The sequence below is a fragment of the Mesoplodon bidens genome (genome assembly GCF_964165515.1).
Source record: "Mesoplodon bidens genome assembly, chromosome: 16".
Taxonomy (NCBI): Eukaryota; Metazoa; Chordata; class Mammalia; order Artiodactyla; family Ziphiidae; genus Mesoplodon; species Mesoplodon bidens.
Window position 1 is genome coordinate 13,084,244 of NC_138173.1, and position 24,711 is coordinate 13,108,954.

General features: G+C 37.1%; 1 protein-coding gene across 23 annotated transcripts in view; it reads left to right on the forward strand.

Annotated features, from left to right (window-relative positions):
- The window catches only part of LOC308629949 (serine/threonine-protein kinase Sgk3), a 111,620-nt gene extending 87,130 nt beyond the window's left edge, over nt 1-24,490 (forward strand). For all 23 annotated transcript variants that reach the window (XM_081258338.1, XM_081258323.1, XM_081258333.1 and 20 more), the window contains 10 exons: nt 2,300-2,357; nt 6,151-6,234; nt 6,340-6,471; nt 10,229-10,341; nt 10,435-10,471; nt 12,238-12,324; nt 14,182-14,277; nt 16,418-16,573; nt 19,513-19,602; nt 23,570-24,490. In XM_081258338.1, coding sequence (XP_081114464.1) covers nt 2,300-2,357; nt 6,151-6,234; nt 6,340-6,471; nt 10,229-10,341; nt 10,435-10,471; nt 12,238-12,324; nt 14,182-14,277; nt 16,418-16,573; nt 19,513-19,602; nt 23,570-23,740 — 1,024 coding nt within the window. In that variant the 3' untranslated portion in view covers nt 23,741-24,490. The remainder of the gene's footprint in view (nt 1-2,299; nt 2,358-6,150; nt 6,235-6,339; nt 6,472-10,228; nt 10,342-10,434; nt 10,472-12,237; nt 12,325-14,181; nt 14,278-16,417; nt 16,574-19,512; nt 19,603-23,569) is intronic.
- The last annotated feature ends 221 nt before the right edge of the window (nt 24,491-24,711 follow it).

Genomic DNA, 24,711 nt, shown 5'->3' on the forward strand with positions numbered 1-24,711 from the left:
ACAATCTCACTGGATTTGAGGAAGATTTTTTGCAAATGTGCAGGTGTACATAATTATACCAATTTAACTAGAAGCCTGTGAAATAGAACTATAGTTACAGTGAATATAGTACTGTTGTATGCTTGCCTAATTTACTGCTCTAGCTTCTCCTTGTTTTATTAGAGCTCTGAGGAGTTTTTAATCCACACGTTGTTGATTGGGTTCGGCTATTTTGCCACTGTTACTTTCCTGGTGTGTGTGTGTGTAAGATCAGTAGACCATATTTCCCAGGGGACCATAAGTCCTGGGAGGTACCTGGGAAGTACTCTGGCAAAAGTATCCGTGGAGGCCAAATTGATATTCTCTTGGTGCTCAGTGTCACAGCTACAACCCTAGTTGTTAGCCAGCTTGTTCCAGAGGAGTCTTGATGGAAATTAGCATATGAAAGGCTATTAAATTTTCTTTATCCAGTTTCTCCCATAGTCCCATATCTACTTGAGCAGAGGGGAAACATTTTGAGGAACACAAGGAGCGACAAATGTGGACTTCATCTTAAGTGTCAACTCCAGCAATTCGCTGGAATACAAAGAAGGAGTCCAAGGCTACTTCTTGGCTCAGTTTGAGGAGTGCCCTGACAGATGAGTGATAACTGCTGTGGGTTGGAAGAGGAATGTAGTGTTGCTATCCTTACTTGTAATTATCCTTACAGGCTTATTGGATTAATTCTGAAGTATTCTATCTTTATCACAGGACACTGTGCTTCCCCTTACCCTTTTGGCCCACTTAGAGAATGAGTATAGACAGGAGAAATGGTAAAGGAGACTAAGAAAGAATAATTAGTAAGGTAGGAAAACCAGGAATGTGGTGTCACAAAAGCAGGTGAAGAAAGGGAGTAAATAACTCTGTTGATGTTGCTGATGGGGCAGATAAGATGAAGATTGAGAATGGACCACTGATAGGTCATTGGTGACCTCTGTGAGCAGTTTCAGTGGTGCGGTGGGTAGAAGACTGACCGGAAAGGGTTCAGGAGAGAAATATAGGAGGGGACAGGAGGTATCGACAGTGAGTTTAGACAACTTACTTGATGGGTTTGCTGCAAAGGACAGCAAAGAAACGGGATGGTAACTGGAAGAGGAAATTTGGTTTTGAGCATCTTTTCTATTATCATTGCATTGAGCTTGTCAGGCAACACAAAATGGAAGTTTGCTTTCAATTAGGGTTCATCACCAACAGTTAACAGTGGGGCCTTGGGTATGGCCTCGGTTGGCATGTTTACTGTTTGAGGGATTTGCATGTTTTTTCACTATTATGTTTGTTCAAAAAATTATTTCAGTATTTCAGCATATCATTAAAGAACAAAATAACTAGTCCAAAGAGCAGGTTCTTGAAGGAGAAAAACATCTAAGCTTAGTTAAGTATTTATCTCCCTAATCTTGACCTGTTATTATTTAACCCAGACCTGGTGTTATTCTTATGTTTGAATTGACTATTTCTTTCAATAATGAATTGAAGGACATTTAAAATCTAAATGGAGTCATTTCACTCCCCCTAGTACAACTTAGGAATTCATACCATGTTAAAGAAAACAGCTCTTCTGGCTGCTTAAGTTCATCTTTCTGCAGCCACGTGCTATTGCTTATATACAGCCAATGCTGTTTTTACCTGAGGTGAAAATAAATAACCTTCTGCCTTCTGGACTCCTGGCTTTTCTACATTACCATCTATGAGAATAAGTAGAGAGTTCTTTTATCTTTAACATACAAGTGATATGTATGCAAAACACTGTGATGACTTTTTTCTCCATCAGAAAATCTTCTTAGTGATTTTACTAGATATTCCAGCTAGTAACTTCCTTTTCAGAATAATTACCAGACTACTTAGTCCTTGCAGTGTATCACTAATTTATATAGTTACTCAGTTTCCTCATTAAGAGCATTGGTGACGTTTATGGTTAAAAAAAGTGGTTTGCTACCCTGAGTTCAAAATGATAGAGAAATGATAGATAGATAGATAGATAGAAAGAAAGAAAGATCTTTTTCTCCCAGAGACTATTATTGAAGTCCTTCTTAAGCCAAACTTAACAAGGCTTAAATAAAATTATAAAATGTCTTATCTAATCAGAAAGTAGGTATTATTACTGTTCATTATTACCTATTTTATATTAAAGATGAGATACTACCACTGTGAAAGCTAGAGTTATCATGCTGAAGTGTACCCAAGATTTACCTATTATAAAGAGTGAGGTACTAAAAAATGTTGAAAAGTTAACATCTTTCCAATTTCTAGGAGGCTAATTCTTGTCATTGTTCATTTATTTCAGTGCTAAACCAACAGACTTTGATTTCTTAAAAGTTATTGGAAAAGGCAGCTTTGGCAAGGTAAGACTTTTTATTTTTTCATTCAGTAAGTAAGTACTTAAGGAATGTATGCTTTATATATGCAAGACCATGGGGCTTGTTGGTATGCAGGCTATGGAATTAAGATGCTTTCTCTACCTTCAATGTACTGACAGAATAATTCAGGATACTAAGCATCTACTCAAATTCTAACCCAAAATTTATTTGTTGAACAAGTATTTTGTTGAGCTCCTATGTGGCAAGCACTGTTCTGGGGCCTAGTTAGATAGTACTGAACAAAAATAACATGGTTAATACCTTTGTGATGCTTACAACCTAGTGGGGGAAATAGTCAATTAAAAGTATGCAGTCAAGTAAATAATTACATGTAGCAATGGAGCTATGAAGGAAATGAAGACTAGAGTCAAGAGACAGAGGAAAATAGTCAGTGGGAGGAAAATCCCTATTTAGATGAATTGGTCAAGGATGGCTTCTTTGAAGAGGTGCTATTCAAGTTGAGGCCGGAAAGACAACAGTGAGCAGCTGTGTAAATAGCAGTTGGAGAAGGAAAGGGAGGTTTGAGGACCCCTGTCTCTCTTCATGCAGTGAATGTCAGATGAAGCACGTAGCTTGACAGTGTGACCATACCAAGCAAGAAGAATCCCTAAGGGCAGAAGCATCATAGATGGAGTTGTCAGAATCATCAAATGTATTTAAGTTCCTTAATTCAGCAAATATATATTTGCCACCTGCTACATACATGCTGGGCATTGTGCTAATATAAGCAATAGAAAGTTTGAAATAGATCTTGCTCTCAAAATGCTCACAGTCTGTTGGAATGTTAGAGATAGTCTGTTGTTAAAAACAAAAAGCATTAATCTTTTGGAAACTTCATGTTTAGATCTACTAGAAATTGGTTCTTGCTTATAATGTGAGGTGTAGGGTCAAGTTCATTTTTTTCCCTATGGATGTTCAACTGATCCCACGCAGTTTACTGAAAAGGCTGTTCTTTCCCTACTGCTCTGCATGGTAAACTTCATCATATATCCAGTGTCTATATGCGTGGATCTGTTTCTAGATTTTGTTTTATATTTCCGTTTCTAGATTTTATATTTTGTTTCATTAATCTATTTGTGTATTCTTGCATGAGTACCACATGGTCTTGAAAATGTAGCTTGATATCCAACAGAACAAGTCTTCCCCTCCTTGTTCCTCTTCAAGAGACTATTCTTAGCTCTTTGCATATCAATATTAAATTTTAGAATTAGCATGTCAAGTTCCATAAGATTTGTTGGATTTTGATTGGGATCACATTGAATCTGTAGATCAATTTGGGGAGAATTGTCATCTTAACAATATCAAGTCTTCCAGTCTGTGACCATGGCATATCCCTTTGTTAATTTATTTCATCTTTAACTTTTCTCAATAATGTTTTATACCATTCTGTGTAGAGTTTTGACACATCTTTAATTCGATTTGTTCCTGTGTGTTTCATTTTTTATGCTGTGAAAACTGGTGTTAAATATTGAAGCTGAATATATGCATTACCTGTGACACATTGGTTCTCCTCCAAGCTATGTAGCCACCAGTAATTCAAGCACATATGTGCTCGGAAAGGCGTGTGCCAGAATGTTCGTAAGCATCGTTGTTCATAATCTAAATGTCAGTGAGAGAGTGGATAAATTGTGTGTGGTATGTCTGTGGAATGCAGTACTCTGCACAGTAATGAAAACATGAAGACTCTGCTGCATGCCACAATGTGAACGCACATTACATAATTTAGAGTGAAAGAAGTCAGGCAGAGGCCACTTTGTCTGTGTGATTCTAATTACATAAAATTCAAAAACAGGCAAAACCTAACTTGTGTTATTGCAAATGGAAATAGTGGTTACCTTTGAGGAAGAACAGGGATGGATAGTTTCTGGAATAGGGCAAATGGGAGGCTTCAGGCTACTGACAGTGTTTGTTTTTGTTTTTTTTTAACCTGGAAGTGGTTACATAATGTGTCCATTTTGTAATAATTTATCGAGCTGTAATGTTCATGAGTTTTTCTATATACGTGTTATGTTTAATAAAAATTTTAAATCTTGCACAATGGTTGGAAACCAACAAAGTACAATAAAACAAAGAAAAGCAGAATACAGAAAAGAAGGAAAAGCAAGCAGAACTACAGATTCACAATGTATTTGAAAAATAGAAAAATATACATGATAAAGTAAAATAAATAATGGAAATCTCATATTTATTCTAAGCTTTTCCACAAAGGATGGTCTTGGTTCCACTTTCCATTTGCCCATCTGTTTCTTAACCACCTGTCTATTTTCCACATCTACCAATCTGCTGAAAAAACGTCTACCCTTCAGTGTACCTCCTAATGCCACATTCTTTGAATTATTTTCTTAGAATATGCTTGAAGATGAACCAATCAAAGTAGAGGAGTGAAGTTCAGTGGGGTGGGGAGCTGTCGAGAAAAGAAAAAATGTAAGAAGGAAGGAACATTCAACAGAGTCAAATATTGTAAAGAACAAAACCCTGAGGCATGAGAAAGACGCCAGCAGTTGAACTCAGGACATTTTCACCCTGAAGATGTTTGGACTCCTTTTTTATGAATAACAAACATTTTAATTGATAGACTTTATTTTTTAGAACCATTTTAGATTTACAAAAAAAAAAAAAAAAAATCAAGTAAAGAGAAAGTTCAGAGAATTTCCAAACCATCAGTTTGCTCTATTTAGTAACATGTTAGTGTGGTATATTTGTTCCAGTCAATGAGCCAATATTGATCCATTATTATGAACTAAAGCCCATCATTTATGCAGATTTCCTTGGTTTTTACCTAATGTCCTTTTTTTGTCCCATTCAGGACAGCACATGACATTTAGTTGTCATGTCTCCGTAGGCTCCTCGTGGCTAATGACAGTTTCTCAGACTTTCCTTGTTTTTCAGGGCCTTGATGGTTTTGAGAAGCACTGGTTAGGTATATTGTGTACCTCTCTTGGAATTTGCCTGGTGTTTTTCTCATGATCAGACTGTGGTTACAGGTTTCAGTGAGGAAGACCATGGATGTACTGAAAAGTAATGCCCAGCATTGTCACTGGTGGTAGATCATCTTAAAAAGTTTTAGAATATATCATCTAATAGTTACACAACTTGTAGGGTGTCTTGAATCCCTTAAAATTTGTTTGTAAAACTTGGAGTATGTCTGCCTTTTTTTCTGGGGCAAGATCTTCTAAGTTTCTTCAAATCCATGAAGCGTCTGCATGCACCCCAGCCCATTATAGAATCTCAGCTATACATGGTGCTTCTTGCTCTGAGTGCTTCTAAATTTGAAACCTGTAAGAGAAACCCAAATGTTAAAACAAAACTGCATTTTGATCACCTAGAAACCATTCTCCTCTCCTTTTTTTATGTAGACATGAAATTTATAGCCTCAGTATTTTCTAAAGACACTCTTCAGGACTCAGGGCTGGCACGTGCGCGCGCACACACACACACACACACACACACACACACACACACAGAGTTCTCAAGCAGTATAGATTTTGACACTTAAATTTAGTAAAAGCCTCAAACATTAGCACATTAAGTGACAAAGAAATGATGCCTGGCCTTTTAAATCCTCAACATTTTTTGGTCTTATTAAAATATCTAAGGAAAAGTGGAATTGGAGAAATAAATTCAGTAATTTTCAATTTTCCAAATAAAAACACCACATTATCTAGGTCCTTTGTGGACTTTATTTTTTTTAAATTTAAGCATTGACTTATTGATAAGTGAATTGTTCCTATCAAAACATTGAAATTCTAATAGTAGATACAATCTTTAACTATAACAGGTTCTTCTTGCAAAACGGAAACTGGATGGAAAATTTTATGCTGTCAAAGTGTTACAGAAAAAGATAGTTCTCAACAGAAAAGAGGTAAAATAAAATAGCTTTGTTTCTCCTAAACCCATTTTCTCAGTTAACAGAATTGTTTTCTGGTGTATAATACAAGCTGATTTTTTACCTTTTTTTTTTTAACAGCAAAAACACATTATGGCTGAACGTAATGTGCTCTTGAAAAATGTGAAACATCCATTTTTGGTTGGATTACATTATTCTTTCCAAACAACTGAAAAGCTTTATTTTGTTCTGGATTTTATTAATGGAGGGGAGGTGAGTTTTATAGTTTTCTAGTATTGATAATGTTTAGAAAAAAAATAGAGTTCCAGTTTCTCTTACCAGTTTTGGAAGCAAAGCCCAGCATAAACAGCTATTTGTTGAGTAGCAGGAGTATTTAAAGCACTGGCTAATCAGCACAATGCAGAATGTGGAGAAGTGAGACATAAAGCTCTTTTCCTAAGCAGCTTATGGTGTAGGTGGGAAGGTTCATAAAAGAACCTTGATACGAAGCTACAGACTTCATGGGTAGTTTTGTCACTGAGCTATATAGCAAGAATATATACTGAAACATTAGAATGAAGCTTGATTTGTAATTTTTGGTAATTATCGTTTCAGTAGTTGCATATAAATATTACTCTAGCCTGTCATTTTCCAAAATGTGCAAACTATTAATCAGATGAGATGATCCTGTAATAAAGGGTTCTGTGGTGAAGCCAGTTTGGAAAATGTTTCCTGTTATATCCCCTTGGTGATTAACAGTGTGCTTCATGGTATTTACAATGTTTCAGCATGTTAAAGACTTTGAGAAATTATGCCTGAAAGCCTGGATTTATTAAAAAAAAATTTTTTTTACCACACAGTCCCGTTTTTTGTTTGAACCAAGTCTATTAATAATATTCCCCAAAACTCTGAATCAGAGGGATATTGAAATACATTTTGGGAAATGCTGCTGTTAAGATAATAATTCCAGTAGTAGTTAACATGTATTGAGCATCCTTATATACCCAGCACTCTGGCTCTTTATACATATTATTTTATCTTCACAGCAGTTGTGTTGCATAAGACAAAGAAACTGAGGTACAGAGAAGCTAAGTAACTTGATCAAGCCATGTGGGTTAGTAAGTATGGAGCCAGGAATTGAGCTCAGTCTGATTCCAGGATCGAGGCAGCTGACCACCCCCTGTTTCTCTGCTTCTTAATCCTCATACTTTTCTAATTTGTTTGATCTCTGACCTGTAAATGTCTCTAAAAATTATTTTAACTGGTAAATGTTATCATATCTTTATAAAAAGATCTTCCATCCCTTAATCCCAGAGCAAAGAGAGAAGAGAAGTGTATTTCAACCTTACTATAGTACACTTATCTGTAGAATAAAGGAACTACACAGAAGACCAATTTCTATTCTGCAAACCTGAAAGATCAGACATACCTAGATCATTTTGGTCATAAAAAGAATATTATTCAACCTCTTACATCTATGGCAAATATGCCTTAAGACACCTCAGAAGCGGGATTATGAATCCCCCATGCACCCTGATTCAGGAATGTGGATGACCCCACGTCGTTCCCACCTTGAAGGTGTTGTTTTATTTGTATGTGGTGAGTGCTAACATATAACAAGAATTTATTGAGGGCCTGGCACTTTGTAATTATTTTACATGTGTTATATCAGTTTATCATCACAACTCTGAGATAAACACTCTTATACTCATTTTATAGGTAAGGAAATTAAGGCTCAGAGAGGTTAAGTAACTTTCTCAGTGTCACCATGCTCTAGTACTTGTCAGGCCCTGGATTTAACCTGGATATCCCAACTGCAAAGCCCATTCTTAAGTACCACCTATGTCTTTGAAATGTCGTGCAGAAATCTAACTGCAGGTGGGATACTGGCTGCACGTTTCCTGCTTGTCTGTGGTTTGTTAATGCTGTTTTAGGACTTTGCTTCTGAGCCCTCATTACACAGTGACTACTCCTAAACTGGATGGCAAAGGTGGAAAGAAGTAGGCTTGTCTTCTAAAAGATAGAGTTGACTAAGATAATGGGGGGGGGGAAAGAGAATGTTAAGGTGCAGGGGTTGAATAGGGCAACAGGTAGAAGAGGAATAAAGATGAGAAAGGACAGAGGCAAGAGGAGTGTGATTTCATTATGTATTTCCTATTATTACTGTTATTTGCCCCCCAATGTTCATATTTGCATTTTAACCTTGACATGTGATATTTATTTTTGTATACTACTTAAGATCTGTTTTGGAGTCAGGTAGAGTATAAACAAATAAGTTTTATGATACTGGGCATGTAAATAAGCCTTTCTGAGTCTCAGCTTCCTCATCAATTCCTACTTCAAAATAGGTGGGTGGATTGAATAATACAAGCATATAGTCTTTAGCATAGTACCTTTGATTTAGTAAGCAGTGGTTGTTAGCTGTTATTAGTGAATGATCAGATTTTCATTTGGGGTAATTTTCATCAGTAATAGTGTATTAGATGTAATCAGAAGGTCAATAAATAAAGTATTACAATAGAGTAAGCTGCAGCTAATAAAAGCAGTGGTAATGGTTAAAAGGGGAGAGTATCCCATAAATAAATAAGAGATAAAAAGAGAAGAATTTATTCATTGTTCGGATATAGGGACTAAGGGTAAAGGAGCAGTAGAGGTGAATCCCAGGTCAGCCCCATTTATCTACTCTGTCAGGATCTATTGTAACTGATCTTCACCATCACCTTTCAGAAGAGGCTAAGAAAAAATTGGGGACAATCTTTGAAAATCAAAGAAGTTAAATGAATTACACACAAAAAGAGGAGAATTAGGATTTGAACCCAAGGCTGATCAGCTAGCTTTTCAGTTTGAAAATCGATTTCCACTTTACCTTGCTGCCTCCCGTGGCTTAGAGGGCTGGGTAGAAAGTGACATCATTAAATGAGACAATACAGCAGTGGCAGTAAGTCTGTAAGAGAAGACCAGGGGCTCTGGGTTAGACAAATTGAATTTGTTGGCTTGTTAAATATTCAAGAAAGAGCAGCAGGCAGCAGATTTTTGCAGTAGAAGCTCCAAGCAGAGGGCTGTCCACACGAGAGACATCAACATAGAGTGGTGGTTAAAATCATTGGAATGGATTAAGTTGCCTGGGAGGGTATCCAGAGAAAGAATAACAGTGGAGAGACCTAGGAAAGACAATTTGTCAATCCCTGCAGCATAAGGGCCCAGAAAGGAGCGGAGATGGAACTGTCCAAGGTAGAAGAAAGCCCCCAATGAGAGATGGTTGTTTTAGAAGCCCAAAGACTTAGAGTAAGAACCTAGAGCAAACTTTGCCTAGGCAGGTAACCTGATGACTAGAGGACAGGTTGTGAGAAATGCACTAAGAATTAGGAAGTGTAAGAAATGAACTGGAGAGTCCAGCTGCCAATGAGCTCCAGCCAGTTGCTACCATATTGAATTTAGGCTTAATGGTGCAGAGCTCCCCCCACCCTTTTTTTTTCCCCAGAAGAAACCAAAACTATGAATTTTAACCAAAAAAAAAATTTCCCAGTTTTTAAATGTTACCAATTATTTTAGATTTTTCTGAAAACATTCTTTGGTTCAAACAAATTATATCTGTGGGTTAGATTTGATCTTCCAACCACTAGTTTACGATCTCTAAATAGTGTTTTTGGTTTTTTCAAATGAAAGAACAGGCAAAAAAAAGGCCCAGTAAGATAATTACATGGCAGTATCAAAATCACTGGTCTCCATTAATAATCTTTTCCAGGGAGGTTGCCTGGAGTGGTGCGAGGATACTGCCACACTGAGGATTGAGGGGTACATGGAGATGAGCGAGCAGTAAGCACGGTTAGGGAAAGGTTTGTGGTTGAAGAGAGCATGATTGCTAGGTGGAGGGAATACACAGGCAAGGGGGAGTCACGGTTCTGTGCTTTGGTGCATTTTTATCGTTCAAAGTAACAAAAATAAATCCTGTTTTTGTATTTTTAGAATATATTTGTTTCACTTTATGTGTGAATGATCTTAATATTCTTTTTTGTTTTCAATTTTACAGCTGTTTTTTCACTTACAAAGAGAACGGTCCTTTCCTGAACACAGAGCTAGGTTTTATGCTGCTGAAATTGCCAGTGCATTGGGTTATTTGCACTCCATCAAAATAGTGTACAGGTAAATTTTAAAAATTTCACTTCTAAAATTTCTTTTTATTATTTTATTTCAGTTCATATTCAGTTTTCCTTTTCTTTCCTTTTAATTCGATAGAGACTTGAAACCAGAAAATATTCTTTTGGATTCAGTAGTAAGTATTGTCTTTTAAAAACCTACTAGTTCATGATTTTTTTTTCAACATCTTTATTGGAGTATAATTGCTCTACAATGATGCATTAGCTTCTGCTGTATAACAAAATAAATCAACTATACATATCCCCATATCCCCATATCCCCTCCCTCTTGCGTCTCCCTCCCACCCTCCTTATCCCACGCCTCTAGGTGGTCACAAAGCACCAAGCTGATCTCCCTGTGCTATGCAGCTGCTTCCCACCAGCCATCCATTCTACAGTTGGTAGTGTGTATATGTCCATGCCACTCTCTCACTTTGTCCCGGCTTACCCTTCCCCCTCCCCGTGTCCTCAAGTCCGGTCTCTACCTCTGCGTCTTTATTCCTGTCCTTCCCCTAGGTTCGTCAGAACTTTTTTTTTTTTTTTTTTTTTAGATTCCATATATATGTGTTAGCATATGGTATTTGTTTTTCTCTTTCGGACTTACTTCACTCTCTATGACAGACTCTAGGTCGATCCACCTCACTACAAATAACTGAATTTCATTTCTTTTTATGGCTGAGTAATATTCCATTGTATATATGTGCCACATCTTCTTTATCCATTCATCTGTCAGTGGACACTTAGGTTGCTTCCATGTCCTGGCTATTGTAAATAGTGCTGCAATGAACATTGTGGTACATGACCCTTTTTGAATTATGGTTTTCTCAGGGTATATGCCCAGTAGTGGGATTGCTGGGTCGTATGGTAGTTCTATTTTTAGTTTTTTAAGGAACCTCCACACTGTTCTCCATAGTGGCTGTATCAATTTACCTTCCCACCAACAGTGCAAGAGGGTTCCCTTTTCTCCACACCCTCTCCAGCATTTATTGTTTGTAGACGTTTTGATGATGGCCATTCTGACCGGTGTGAGGTGATACCTCATTGTAGTTTTTGATTTGAATTTCTCTAATGATTAGTGATGTTGAGCATCCTTTCATGTGTTTGTTGGCAATCTGTATATCTTCTTTGGAGAAACGTCTATTTAGGTCTTCTGCCCATTTTTGGATTGGGTTGTTTGTTTTTTTGACATTGAGCTGCATGAGGTGCTTGTATAGTTTGGAGGTTAATCCTTTATCAGTTGCTTCATTTGCAAATATTTTCTCCCATTCTAGGGTTGTCTTTTCGTCTTGTTTATGGTTTCCTTTGCTGTGCAAAAGCTTTTAAGTTTCATTGCATTCCATTTACTAGTTCATGATTTTTGTTGTTGTTATGCTTAGTGGAAAGAGTCCACCTCAGAGGTTCCACACTGCATGATTCCACTAGATAACATTCTCGAAATGTCGAAACTATAGAGATGGAGAACAGATTAGTGGTTGCAAGGGGACAGGGACTGAGGGAATAGGGGAGTTCAAAGATAAAGGAGTAGCATGAGAGAGTTCCTTTGTTCCTTTGGGATGATGGACGTTCTCTGTCTGATCGTGGTGGTAGTTACACAAATCTATACATCTCTGTTGCATAAGGCTACACATACATACACACAAACGCGTGCATGTAAAGTAGCAAAAACTGAATAAAGTTGGCAGTCTAGTTATCAGTATTATACCAATGTCAGTTTCCTGATTTTGACACTACTACAGTTATATAAGATGTCAGCATTGGGGGAAGCTGGGGGAAGGGGACATGGAACTCTGTACTGTTTTTGCAATTTCCTTTTAATCTATGATTATTTCAAAATCCAATGGTTTTAATAAGTGTCAATTTATGTCCATGCATTCTTTTATCTTACTGCCCCTGTATTTGTCAGGGACATGTTGTCTTAACAGATTTTGGGCTTTGTAAAGAAGGAATTGCTATTTCTGACACCACAACAACATTTTGTGGGACACCAGAGGTAAGAAATATGTCTCATTCATGTGCTCATGTATAAAATGCAAAAATGAATCACAAATTGTATATATAAAATTTGAAATCAGAAAAGTAGAGTAAAAATATTTTCAGCTTCCAGCCAGCTGGAAATATCTGATAATCATCCCTTCTGAACATTTAAAGTTTATTGATAGTTGATATTTTTTTCACTGCAATTTTGAGATACCACAGATAACCCAACAAAGATAAATTATGCTTACTTGTTTTTAATGTTAAATGTTTACCTTAGATTTCTTCAAACATTTGATTAGATTTCTAATTCTTAAAACAAACAAACAAAAATCATGAATCGGTGATGAAAATGTCCAAAAATTAATTGAGGTAATGTTGGGACAACTCTGTGAATATATTAACAGCCATTGAATTGTATACTTTAAATGGGTGAATGGCATGGTATGCGAATATTGTAATAAAGATGGTTTTTAAAAGAAATAAGCTAAAGCAAATATGGCAAAATGTTAACATTGCCTATATTTGGGTGGGAGCACTATTGGTTTCTGTTATATTTTTATACTTTTTGTATTGTTAAAATATTTTATAATAAAAATTGTTTAATGGAAGAAAATAAAGCAGTGGATATGGGGGAAAAATTACAAATCAGAATTTATTAACCAGACATCCTATTCTCTAATCATTTTAACTAGCAGAAAATGTATCTTTCTATTTGAGACAGTAATAATAATCCTTAAAATTTATGTGAAAGCCTTGTTATTCTAACTTCACACATACATATGTTTAGTTTAAAGTGTTCTAATTTTAAAATATTGTGATCTTAATTGCAATTAATTGAGTAATTAAGATTGTGGAGTAATTGCAAATATCATGTTAAAAATGTGTGATAAAGTAGCTCACATCAGATTTCTAATCAAGGTGAGAAACTTAAAGTATCTATGAGTACAACTATTTACTTTGAATGTATTTTTTCTTCCTTTTTCTCTCTGATCTAACCCTAGCTCTTGTATATATTTGTAATAATTCTATTTTGGTTTATGTATGAAGAAACATTTTTCGTGGGTGTATATTCATTTAATAGTTAACAAAATCTTTAAGTCCTATAATTTTTAGAAGGGAAATAGAAGTTTTTTTGGTCATCTAAACCTAAATATGATCAGAAATTATTAAACCCTTTTTATATACGTTGCCATTTCTTTGGATCACATAAAAAAGCTTAAGAATGTATTTCCTTATATATATTTCATGTGGGAAGAGGAAATATGTATTTTGGAATCAAAAATTCAAATTCACCATCTTATATGTGTGAAATCATGACGTTTAAATTTTTTACAGTTTGAAATGTAAATAGCCATATAATAACTTAAGCAACTTTTCTAAATAATATGTTAAAGAATTGCTATTGTAATTCTTAAATAAGAATGCAATTTATTCTTTTTTCTTTCAATAATTGCCACACTAAAAATTCTTTCTTCAGGAGAATCAATTATGAATAATGGCCATAAGAATTTCTGAAATTAATTTTGAGAAAGACTCCCCCCGCTACCCCCCCAAAAATTACCTACTTTACCTACTTAGAATTACAGTTTGTACATTTGTTGTCCTCTATTTGTCTTAACTACATCACAGTTTCTGGGGAGAAATGCTTGAATATGTTGTGTATTTTGAAAATTATCCCAATTGATTCTGAAGACTAGCACCAGCCAAGAACCCCTGGTATAGAATGAGAATACCCAACCAACTGAAAATCTAGATAACATGTTTAATTTAGTGTGATATTACACCTAAAATTTATTAAATTTCTCAATTATTCCTAGATTTTGTCTTCAACTATTTATTGAGTTGCTCTAATATTTAATCTTTTCTATAGTACCTAGCACCTGAAGTAATCAGAAAACAGCCCTATGACAATACTGTAGATTGGTGGTGCCTTGGTGCTGTTCTGTATGAAATGCTGTATGGATTGGTATGTATTTCTCCTCTGTCATTATGATTCTAATATGTTATAAGTGATTTCAGTTTTCTCTTTCTTTCAATAATCTCGTGGACACTTAGATAACACTAACAGAACAGTAGTAACCTGGCTAAATGAATCCAAAACCACATTAGGGATATGCACAAAAAAGAAAAACTTTTCATTTTCTTACTAATTTTTTATCATTGTTTCTCTATCATACCAATCACTACTTCAAATGTTCTCATCCCACTACATTTTTAAGTAATAGACACCAAGTTGTAACATTAAAATTACCCACTTTCATTCAGTTTGCTCCAGTCATTCTGCCTAATTTCAAAAAGATGAAAAGAAAAAGATTTTATTTCTCAGAAGATAATAATACCTTTTGGTTTTACCTCGTACTTTGTTTTTATAGGATTTAATAAGTTTACTGGTGCTCTGGGTTTTTTTTATGACTGGGAACCCTTTATTCCCTTTATCATAAACATCATGTCTTAAATATTTCATTGGAAAAAAGTGATGTGTGCTGTGTAATCAGTTTCCCCAGTTTTTATTAATTAAAGACACAGTTAGCCAGAGCTTCTGATTAACGAGTCAAATTGTTTTACTACATTGAGTTAATATCATTCCAACCAAAAGCAAACAATTTTAGGCACTTTAATTAGCTTATTCCTTGCAGGAATAATGTATGTTTTTCTTTAGGCTTTTTTAAACATTCAGAATAGTTTTTAGGTTCCCTTTGTGGGCCTGTGAGTGGCCAGCAGCCTCAGGATGGTGACCAGGCTCTCATCGCCCACACTGCTGCTCCCACTAAGCTAAATCCGCCATCCGCGGAGACTTGAGGTGGTCTTGGCTTTTTTGTTTTGCTCTGTGTGTGTATGTGTGTGTGTGTTTGCCCTGAAAATGGGGGCGATCTCAGTGAAATTCAGTCCCCGAGGTATGTTTTAGAGCATCTTTTGTCTCATGTTGCTAACTTCGAATGATAGAGTCCTAATGACAGCCAATGCTGTCTCTTCTTTGCCCTTGACCATGATCTGCTTGTTAAAAGATCTAGTTTTCTGGTTATGCTGGTGACTTAGAAGACCTGATAACCACTTTATACCTTGCTTTCTTTAAGTGTTGGGTATTCGTCAGCCTGACATTTCCGAATCCTTTGTATTTCTTTAGAGGACTTTGAAAGTATAAAATATTATCATTGCATATAGAATGTAATTGATTCAAAAGGGAACATTTGAAACACATAGTTCATTAATGAGACTTATATTAACAATTTAAAAATAAAATCAGATTTTAAAAAATGAAGTTTTTCTTTCCTATACAAAAGAAAAAAATAACAAGCTCGTAACTCCCTTAACTTTAAAAATTATTTTTACTTTAAACTTGTAACTCAAAAATTAACTGGCTAATTCTCATGTTGGAGCTGTACCTCAGGTCTGTAAGCTGTGAAAGTAGAATTTTAATTCTGCAGGACACTGTCACTGCCACAAGTTAGGTCTCCATCTCCCCTAGAAATCTTTTTTTTTTTTTTTTTTTTTTCGGTACGCGGGCCTCTCACTGTTGTGGCCTCTCGTGTTGCGGAGCACAGGCTCCGGACGCACAGGCTCAGCGGCCATGGTTCACGGGCCCAGCCGCTCTGCGGCATGTGGTGTCTTCCCGGACCTGGGCACGAACCCGTGTCCCCTGCATCGGCAGGCGGACTCTCAACCACTGCGCCACCAGGGAAGCCCTAGAAATCTTTTTAAATTAGTTTATTCCCAAGTCTCAAGAAGTTATTTGTTTGATCTGTGTTGAATCTCTATTTCCAGTAATTCTATCATTATGCCTAATGATGAGGTTGGTAGTGGTTTTCTTTAAAGCAGATCCTATTGCAACTTTTATACAATTTACACCTCTCTGCAGGTGTTATTGAACAAACTGACCCTAATTCATTTAGTGAACATGTATTAAGCTCTATAGTGTGCTGGGTTTTAAAATCTCTTCACATGGAAAGCCACACTGTAGATGTTCATACGCCCAAAGAGGCCTGTGCTTTTCTGTACTTGTGCAGCCAGACTGCTCTTTATACATCAAGGCCGAATCTAACTATTTTAACCCCATCTGTGCATAATTCAATTAGTACTAACTTTCTCCTCTCTCCCCCCACCCCCAGCCTCCTTTTTATTGCCGAGATGTTGCTGAAATGTATGACAATATTCTTCACAAGCCCCTAAGTTTGAGGCCAGGAGTGAGCCTTACAGCCTGGTCGATTCTGGAAGAACTCCTAGAAAAAGACAGGCAAAACCGACTCGGTGCCAAAGAAGACTTCGTATGTACATCTTTCCCAGTATCCTCTTTATTAAGCTTATTTATAATTTGAAGATAAATCCTTATTTTATGTGGTATTTAATGGGATGAATGCAGCTCTTAAAGAATAGCACCATGAAAAAGAAGCATGCTTGTTCCAACAATTTTCACCAGTGTTTATGTAGAACTGTAGTGTTTAAAGCTCCTGCACAAGCATTTTTTTCATTTGATCTTCATAACAATTTGATCCTGTCCTTTTCATCCCCCATATCCAGCTTTCATACCCTATTATTTGTTAGAATTTCCTACCCCCTTCTAAAACAAATGCACGGCATGCATTTTTTGATTGCCTAAACTTTTAGATCATTTTGTTTAACAAGAATGTAAGTGCCTTCTGACTGCATGAGGTAATACCTTTTGCTTGAACTATCATTAAATCACTTTTTTTCCTGAGAATTTAAATGTGACACCTCCTTGAAATAATTATGGAATCTGCAGGTTTGCGCTTTTTTTTTTTTTCCCTTCAAATCAGGGTAATTTAATTGCTAGTGCAGTTACCAGTGTTATGTTAGTGAATTCATGAACTACTGAGGAACATGAACCTTTAAATTCATTAAAATTTCTCAGGAATTTTTGGGGGCTCTTTACCGGTCTTGAACTTGAGCTGTGAATAATAAACGCGTCTGCTGCTGCTTTTCCCCTCCTGCACTCCCCAGTGCAGCAGGTAGCTCTGTCCAGTTTTCTCTCTAGCTTGGACTCCAGAGTCCATTGTTTCAGGGCAGTCTTACTAATGCTTCATTCCTCCTTGTCTCTTGGTCCTTTTGTTGAATTCACGGGCAGAAATTGCAACCCTAGATGAATCCAGCTGTCACCCCAGGGCTGCTGAACGGTGCTGATGACGGTTGCACACCTGGGAATATTGGAAGCGCTGTGAAGTCTGGTCATTAGTCTCCTCAGCGCTTCTGCAGTTCATGCTCCTACTCTCTGTATTAACTATTTTAGACCTTCTCTCCAAATTTCCAGATTCCTTTTCTTCTTCCCTTTTACCAGATGCTCTTGCCTTCTGTTGGTATTTTATAGGGAAAATAGAATCAGCAGAGCAGAACTCACTCAGCTTCCTGCTGTCAGATTTGCAGACCTACATGCACCTGCCCCAATTGTTTCCTTCTTCCTAGTATAGTGGAAAAGGTCAGTTCCTGCCTTTACTGGATCCTGACCCCTTGCAAGGAGCCCTGTGCATGCTTTTTTCTGCACAGATAACTGCTCTCTTTTGTCCTGGATCCTCCAATACTGTCTCTTTCTCCCTTCATAGCCAAGGGAAAAGTTTGAAAGTTTTCGACATGAAAACCAAGTTGAAAGTTTCTATATTCATTCTCCCTTTTCCAGTCTCTTCTCATTTCTCAGTCTACCCCACAATAGCTACTAGAATTGTTGAGTACTTCTGGTCCTCAGATTGCATTCTCAGCAGCAACTTCCAGCCCTCTCCTGGGCTTCTGCACCAGCACACACTCCTCTCGTGCTTTCCTCTGTATTTCTGAGTCCTCCTCTTCACCCTGACTTTTAAGTGTTGCAGTTCCTTATGGTTGGCCCCAGACCCTTGTTTCTTCTGTTGCCTCTCTTCCTGGACAATCTCAGTTGTCCCTATGGCTTTGGTTGTGTCTTCATCTGACACTTATACCTTCAGTCTAGACCCCTCTCTAGTGAGCTCGAACTCAAAGAATACCTGCCTGTTCACCACCACGTGGATTCTGGAGAGTCCAGCATGTTCATAATTGAACTCCTGCTGTCTTCCTTCTGTGTTCTTCGGGCCAGAAATCTGAGAGTCATTCCTGACTCTTCTCTCTTCCTTTCTTCCGTATTCAACAAACAGCCAGACCCTAGTATATTTGCCTCCTAGATCTTTCCCGTATCCAGACACCTCTCTCTGCTCCCACTGCTACCACTCTTTTCCTAGCATTGTCATCTTCTGTTTGGCCACGATTGTAGCTGTTTTCCTTTTTCTGATCATGACTCCCCAGTCCATTCCCCCATTAGTCAGAGTCATCTTAAAAAGCAAACAAACAAAAAAAACCCACATTTGTGACATTCCCCTTCCTAAAGCTCCGTGATGGAGTCCCATGACCCTAGAATAAAATCCAAAATTCCTAGCATAGACCCAGTGTGATGAGCCCATTTACCTCTTGAGATCCTCTTTGTGTGACAATCCCAGTCCTTTCCTATTCCGCAGCCATATGGGGCTCTCATTTTCTCGACCAAACTAAGCTCTTTGCCGCCTCAGGCCCTTTGTATTCTGCTTGGAATGTTCTCTCCTCATTCATTTTTGTCTGCCTACTTCTTACTTATCTTCCAGAACTCTGGTCAGATACCACTTTCTCTGAGAAGTTTTTTTAAACGCATCAAACTAGGTTGGATCCTACTTTTTATACACTCATGCCTCCTTGTAGGAAGAAAAGCTAGAATCAATACTGTGCCGACTTTTGACAGTAGCAGCCCAGAGTGGAATCATTTTTGGTAGTAGAGCTTGTCACCTTGATCTTACCCCTGCCCCACTGTGTAAAAAACTCTCATTTAACACCTTTACCTCCCCTTTCAGTAATAATAATTCTTTGTACCTATGTAGTGCTTTATTCTTTCCATACGACTTTTATTTCCATATTTTCCAATGATTCTTGAAACAACCTATGAAATATCTAGGGCAGAAATGTTAACCCCACTGTACCTGTGAGGAAACGATGACTGTGAAGAGGATGTAACTTAAGTCCGTCATTCTGAGTAACTCTCCCACGTCTGCTCTGGGAGTCTTTTCACTACACCATTTGGCCAAATTGAATAACATAAACATGTACCTAAAAAGAACTTTTGAGGGACAAAGTAGAAATGGTTCGGTTTCATAAAATTCTTCAGTGCGTACTTAATATATTCTTCAGCATTAGTAAAACATCTGTTTCTTTACTATTTTAGCTTGAAATTCAGAATCATCCTTTTTTTGAATCACTCAGCTGGACTGATCTTGTACAAAAGAAGATTCCACCACCGTTTAACCCTAATGTGGTATGTTTACATCCAAATCTTTCTTTCTAAAATAGTGAAATATAGAACTGTAGCTCATCGTAATTGTAGCAATAGATCTCAAAATCTAACCTGAATCAAATTGAATCAGTACCTAATACTTATGAAACATGTCACTCAGGATGTCTAGTACAACTGATAACTTCAAGATAACCCATAAGATTATAGTTACATTAGATTGATCAGAATATCTCCCAGAACAGTAATTGTGAAGTGCTTCTTAAGAGCATGTGTAAGAAAGCCCAACATTAAAAAAATGCAAATTAAAGTAACTGTGAGGCATCATTTTCATACCTATAAACCAACAGACATTTTAAGTAACACTAACACACAATTTTTTTCTAGATTGATATAAAAAAAGTCAAATAATGTTTGACTTGTTAAATCTACTGATGGAAACATTTTACTTAAAGGATTAACAATGTTGAAATGTTTGGAAATAAATATATAATGATAGGGAGATTATTAATAAATCATCAGAAGGCCAATAATGATGTTACTAATGATAGCTTCCTGTATGTAGGCATATATAATTTTTATGCATTACAGCATGTAATTTATGCCTCAAATAAGCTACCAAGTTACTGCTATTACTATTCTTATTATACATGTTTTATAAATGACGAAATGAAAACTCAGAGATGTCACGTAGCTGGTTAAAAGAGCAGACCTGAGATTCAGATCTGTGTCTGATCCCAAGGTCATTATTTTTTTCTATGCTTTCTTACTCTCTATTTCCTTTTCTTGTTAAGTAAATGATAATAATGATAATAAATATAGAATGAGTAGACGCTTGGAAAATCCTTATAATGTTAAATGAAAACATGGTAATTATCATTTTTGTGACATAAGATTACAGCAGTAAAAGTAACAGGTAAGGATGGGAAGAGAATATAAATCAAGACTGATTTGAGATTGCAGGATCATAGCTGAATTTGTTTTTCTTTTATTTAAAGTTTTTTGGTGTAGCTGTGAAGCTCGTGAAACACTTTTTTTTTAGAAAATTAGAGCAGGATAAGAAATCACTTCAGGAAAGTGTTATTTAGTGTACTCAGATTTCATTCAGGGTCATTTTCAGTACATTGCTGATAGCTGGTATTAATTAATAGTTGTGATATTGTACACCATAAATGTAACGGCATTTGTAGACTGATTTATTTCATGTAGCTCACCCAGAAGTGTCTGTTTCAGAAGTGACTCCATTGGCAATAATTTCTGTCCTCATTTCTAGAATTTGCAGTAGGAACCCAGGACCTTTAAGAATTATTGTATTTTCTCCTTTATATTGAAAGTCGTACTGAGTTTAGTTATCCTCAAATGAATGTGTCATCAGGCTCATTAAAGCATTAGGGACCCCTTCTAAGCAAGACTGAATATGGAAACAGTGTTGACTTCAGAGGAGTCAGGCACCTCCGTGTTAGGATCCCTGCTGGTCTACAACTAATTAAACTTTTTTTTTTTTCTTTTTTTGTGGTATGCGGGCCTCTCACTGTTGTGGCCTCTCCCGCTGCGGAGCACAGGCTCCGGACGCGCAGGCCCAGCAGCCATGGCTCACGGGCCCAGCCGCTCCGCGGCATATGGGATCCTCCCAGACCGGGGCACGAACCCGTATCCCCTGCATCGGCAGGCGGACTCTCAACCACTGCGCCACCAGGGAGGCCCAATTAAACTTTTTAAAGCAAGACCTGCAAAGGAGAAGCTGTAAGAGGAAAAAACTGATAAATTTTTTTTATCACATAAAAATTTTTATCACATAAAATTTAGAAATGTCTGCATGAAAAAAACACCACAAATAAGAAACTGGGAGAAATTTCCCTAACACATAAAGCATTCTTATAAGTCATTGAGAAGAAAGACCACGACCAGTATAAACATGGACAAAAGACACAAAATATTCAATTACAGAAAAATAAATGCAGATGGTTTTTTTAATATATTAAAAGATGTTCTAACTCACTGACTTTAAGGAATGCAAGATAAAACCCTAACGTGTTGCCATTTCTCATCTAACAGATAAACAAAGATCAAAAAATTAGCTCCTACGCTGCCCTCAGTACTTGTATCCTTCTACTTAAGCCTGGCAGCAATCCTACGAAATAGTACCGTTATTTTCCACGTAATACAGATGAGTTAACTTAGGCACAGAAAAGGTTAAATAACTTGCCAGAAGTTTAAAGTTAAAATTGCAGACCTAGAATTCGAGCTCAGGTGCTTTGAGGAGAGAGTCTTCTCTCACTCTTAACGTAAGCCGTACAGCTTTACCCCTCTCAGTACTGGCCAGGAGCCATCAGGGCGTTCACAGAATGTTTATAAAGTCCAGTGAAGGAACATTTTTCATCATTTATTGAGCACCTTCTACGTGTCAAATTTTGGGAATTTTATGTATTAACGCATCCAGTCCTCACAGTAAACTTAACAGGTAGATGGCAGTATTCTTATTTTACAGAAGAGGAAACAAGCTCACAGAGATAGGGTAGTTTATATAAAGAATTACAACTAACAAATTTCACAGCCAGAATTCAAACCTTAGTCTTGTTCCAGTGCCCTTGCTTCTAAGGTTATAAATGAGAATTTGATGACTTTTTTTTTTTTTTTTTTTTTGGTTGCGTTGGGTCTTCGTTGCTGTGCATGGGCTTTCTCTAGTTGCAGCGAGCAGGGGCTACTCTTCATTGCGGTGCGCGGGCTTCTCATTGCGGTGGCTTCTCTTGTTGCAGAGCACGGGCTCTAAGCACGCAGGCTTCAGTAGTTGTGGCACGTGGGCTTCAGTAGTTGTGGCACGTGGGCCCTAGAGTGCACGGGCTTTAGTAGTTGTGCCGTGTGGGCTCAGTAGTTGCGGCACGTGGGCTCTAGGGTGTGCAGGCTTTCATTAGTTGTGGCGCATGGGCTTAGTTGCTCCGCAGCATGTAGAATCTTCCCGGAGCAGGGATCAAACCTGCGTCCCCTGCACTGGCAGGCAGATTCTTAACCACTGCGCCACAGGGGAAGTCCTGATGACTTTTTTATATATACATGAGTTTAATTTCTAGCATTCTTTCTCCTCTGTTGGAGAATTTCTCATATGGAAGAATCTAGCATCCCGAATTTCCCTGGTCTCTGCTCTGCTGTTTGTAGACCACCAGGCTAACTGTGTCCTTGGTTTATACATGTGCTCTGAACCTGTTTACCTCGGTTAGACTTGATGACTTGAACATTTTAAGGATTCCCTTCCTCTTAGAATAGAGATAACCTAGAGCTTCAGAGATGGGCTTTAAGAGTAAATCACCTGAATCTGTATCCCAGTTTTAATCTGTAAATAAATTGGAAGGGGAGAGTCCATTAGCTTGTATCAGATTCGTGAAGGAAGATTGACCGCTACCTTCGAGCCTAAGTAGCCACTATGCTTCATTTCCCAGGTTCCAGTCCCTTTAGGTCTCTAGAGCTAAGGGTGTCACAGCCGGATGCTCAGTGAATGACCTCTGTAGCACGAGAGTCACCTTTCATAATTGTACTTACTGTCCCTCCATTTCTTCATCAAAAGGCTTCAACGTCCCCAGAATTGAGAAACTGGATGGGCAGGCATTTTATGGAAGCGGAGATGCAAAATTTTCTCCTGAAAACCTCCCTGAGCCCCTTTTCTAAATTTAGAGGTGGTGATGAGTAGAGAGAAAGTGGGTCAGTTGCCGGACCCAAGATTCAAATTAACATAGGCGAGGACCCTGTCACGCTAGCCTTCCTCACCCTTATCTTTCCTTCCCCCAACCCAACAACGAGAACCCTAACTGTAAGAAGGACCTGAATAATGAGAGTCGGGAAGAGAAAAGCAGGAAACGTTTCAAAGACATGGATGGAGTAGGAGCACATCTAAACTTGCCAGGAATAAGTAGACAAATTCATGAAGGGGCTTTAATGAGGGACTGAAGTAAGGGGGAAAAAGGTAAGGTGAGTAATAGTATGCTTTTTGACGTTTTAGGCGGGACCAGATGATATCAGGAACTTTGATGCAGCGTTTACAGAAGAAACAGTTCCGTATTCCGTGTGTGTGTCTTCTGACTATTCCATAGTGAACGCCAGCGTACTGGAGGCCGACGACGCCTTTGTTGGTTTCTCTTATGCACCTCCTTCAGAAGACTTATTTTTGTGAGCAGTCTGCCATCAAGAACCCATTGAGCAAATATAAGCCTACAGATGAGATGGAAACTCCTGTTTGTGTGAATATATTCAAATACATTTAACTAGTGCCTCATTTTTACATGTAATGTTAAAAACTATGAAAAATGTATTTTCTGCTGTATGCGAGAAAATAGGGCATTTCAGAGAACTAAGTTTTGAATTAAAATTTGTATTCTTGTTTATTAAGCTTATTTTTAAACAGAAATTTTAAAAGCTACTGTTCTTAGCATTAACCTATTTTTAAAGAAAACTTTTTTGCTAATGACTGTTTTTTTTTCCCTCTAGGTTTATGCTAACATCTACCCAAGATAGACTGTTTTTTTAACAGTCTCAGTTCAGTTAACATACATTAATGCCTTTGTAGCTCTACTTTGAGTTCTCAGATCACAACTATGCAATTGGTACATGGTTGTTTAAGAAGAAACCATATCTTTCCATAATGAATCACTGTTTGACATAATCATTTCTTGGTAGGATTAAAATATAAAAGCATAGTTAACTCATTGGCTGCTAGCTAACGCTTTGAGTAACTGTCCATTCTGCAGATCAAATTAAGAAGTAACAAAAGGAAATCCTATACTTTTGAAATCAAATTTGTGAATTATTTTTCCTCTGGAGGAAAAGTAAACGTTTAATAGTTAGAAATTTTAAGTATTCCCAAAGCTCTGAAGGGAAATAAAGTACTGCTGGATTTTTTTTTTAAGGCGGTGCCAAAAGTGAATGTCTCTGTGTCATGTATTTATATTACCAATACATTCTATTTATGTTCTTTTTGGTCTTTTGAATATTTAATATATTGTTAAGTAGGTCTAAATCTTGATATTTGTTTTTGCAAATAGTTATTCAAAACTATCTTCCTAATTGGTTGATAAGTAAAAAATATTGCACTGTCCAGAGTATTTACCTAATTGGGAAATAAAAAGTAGAATAGCAAATTATGGG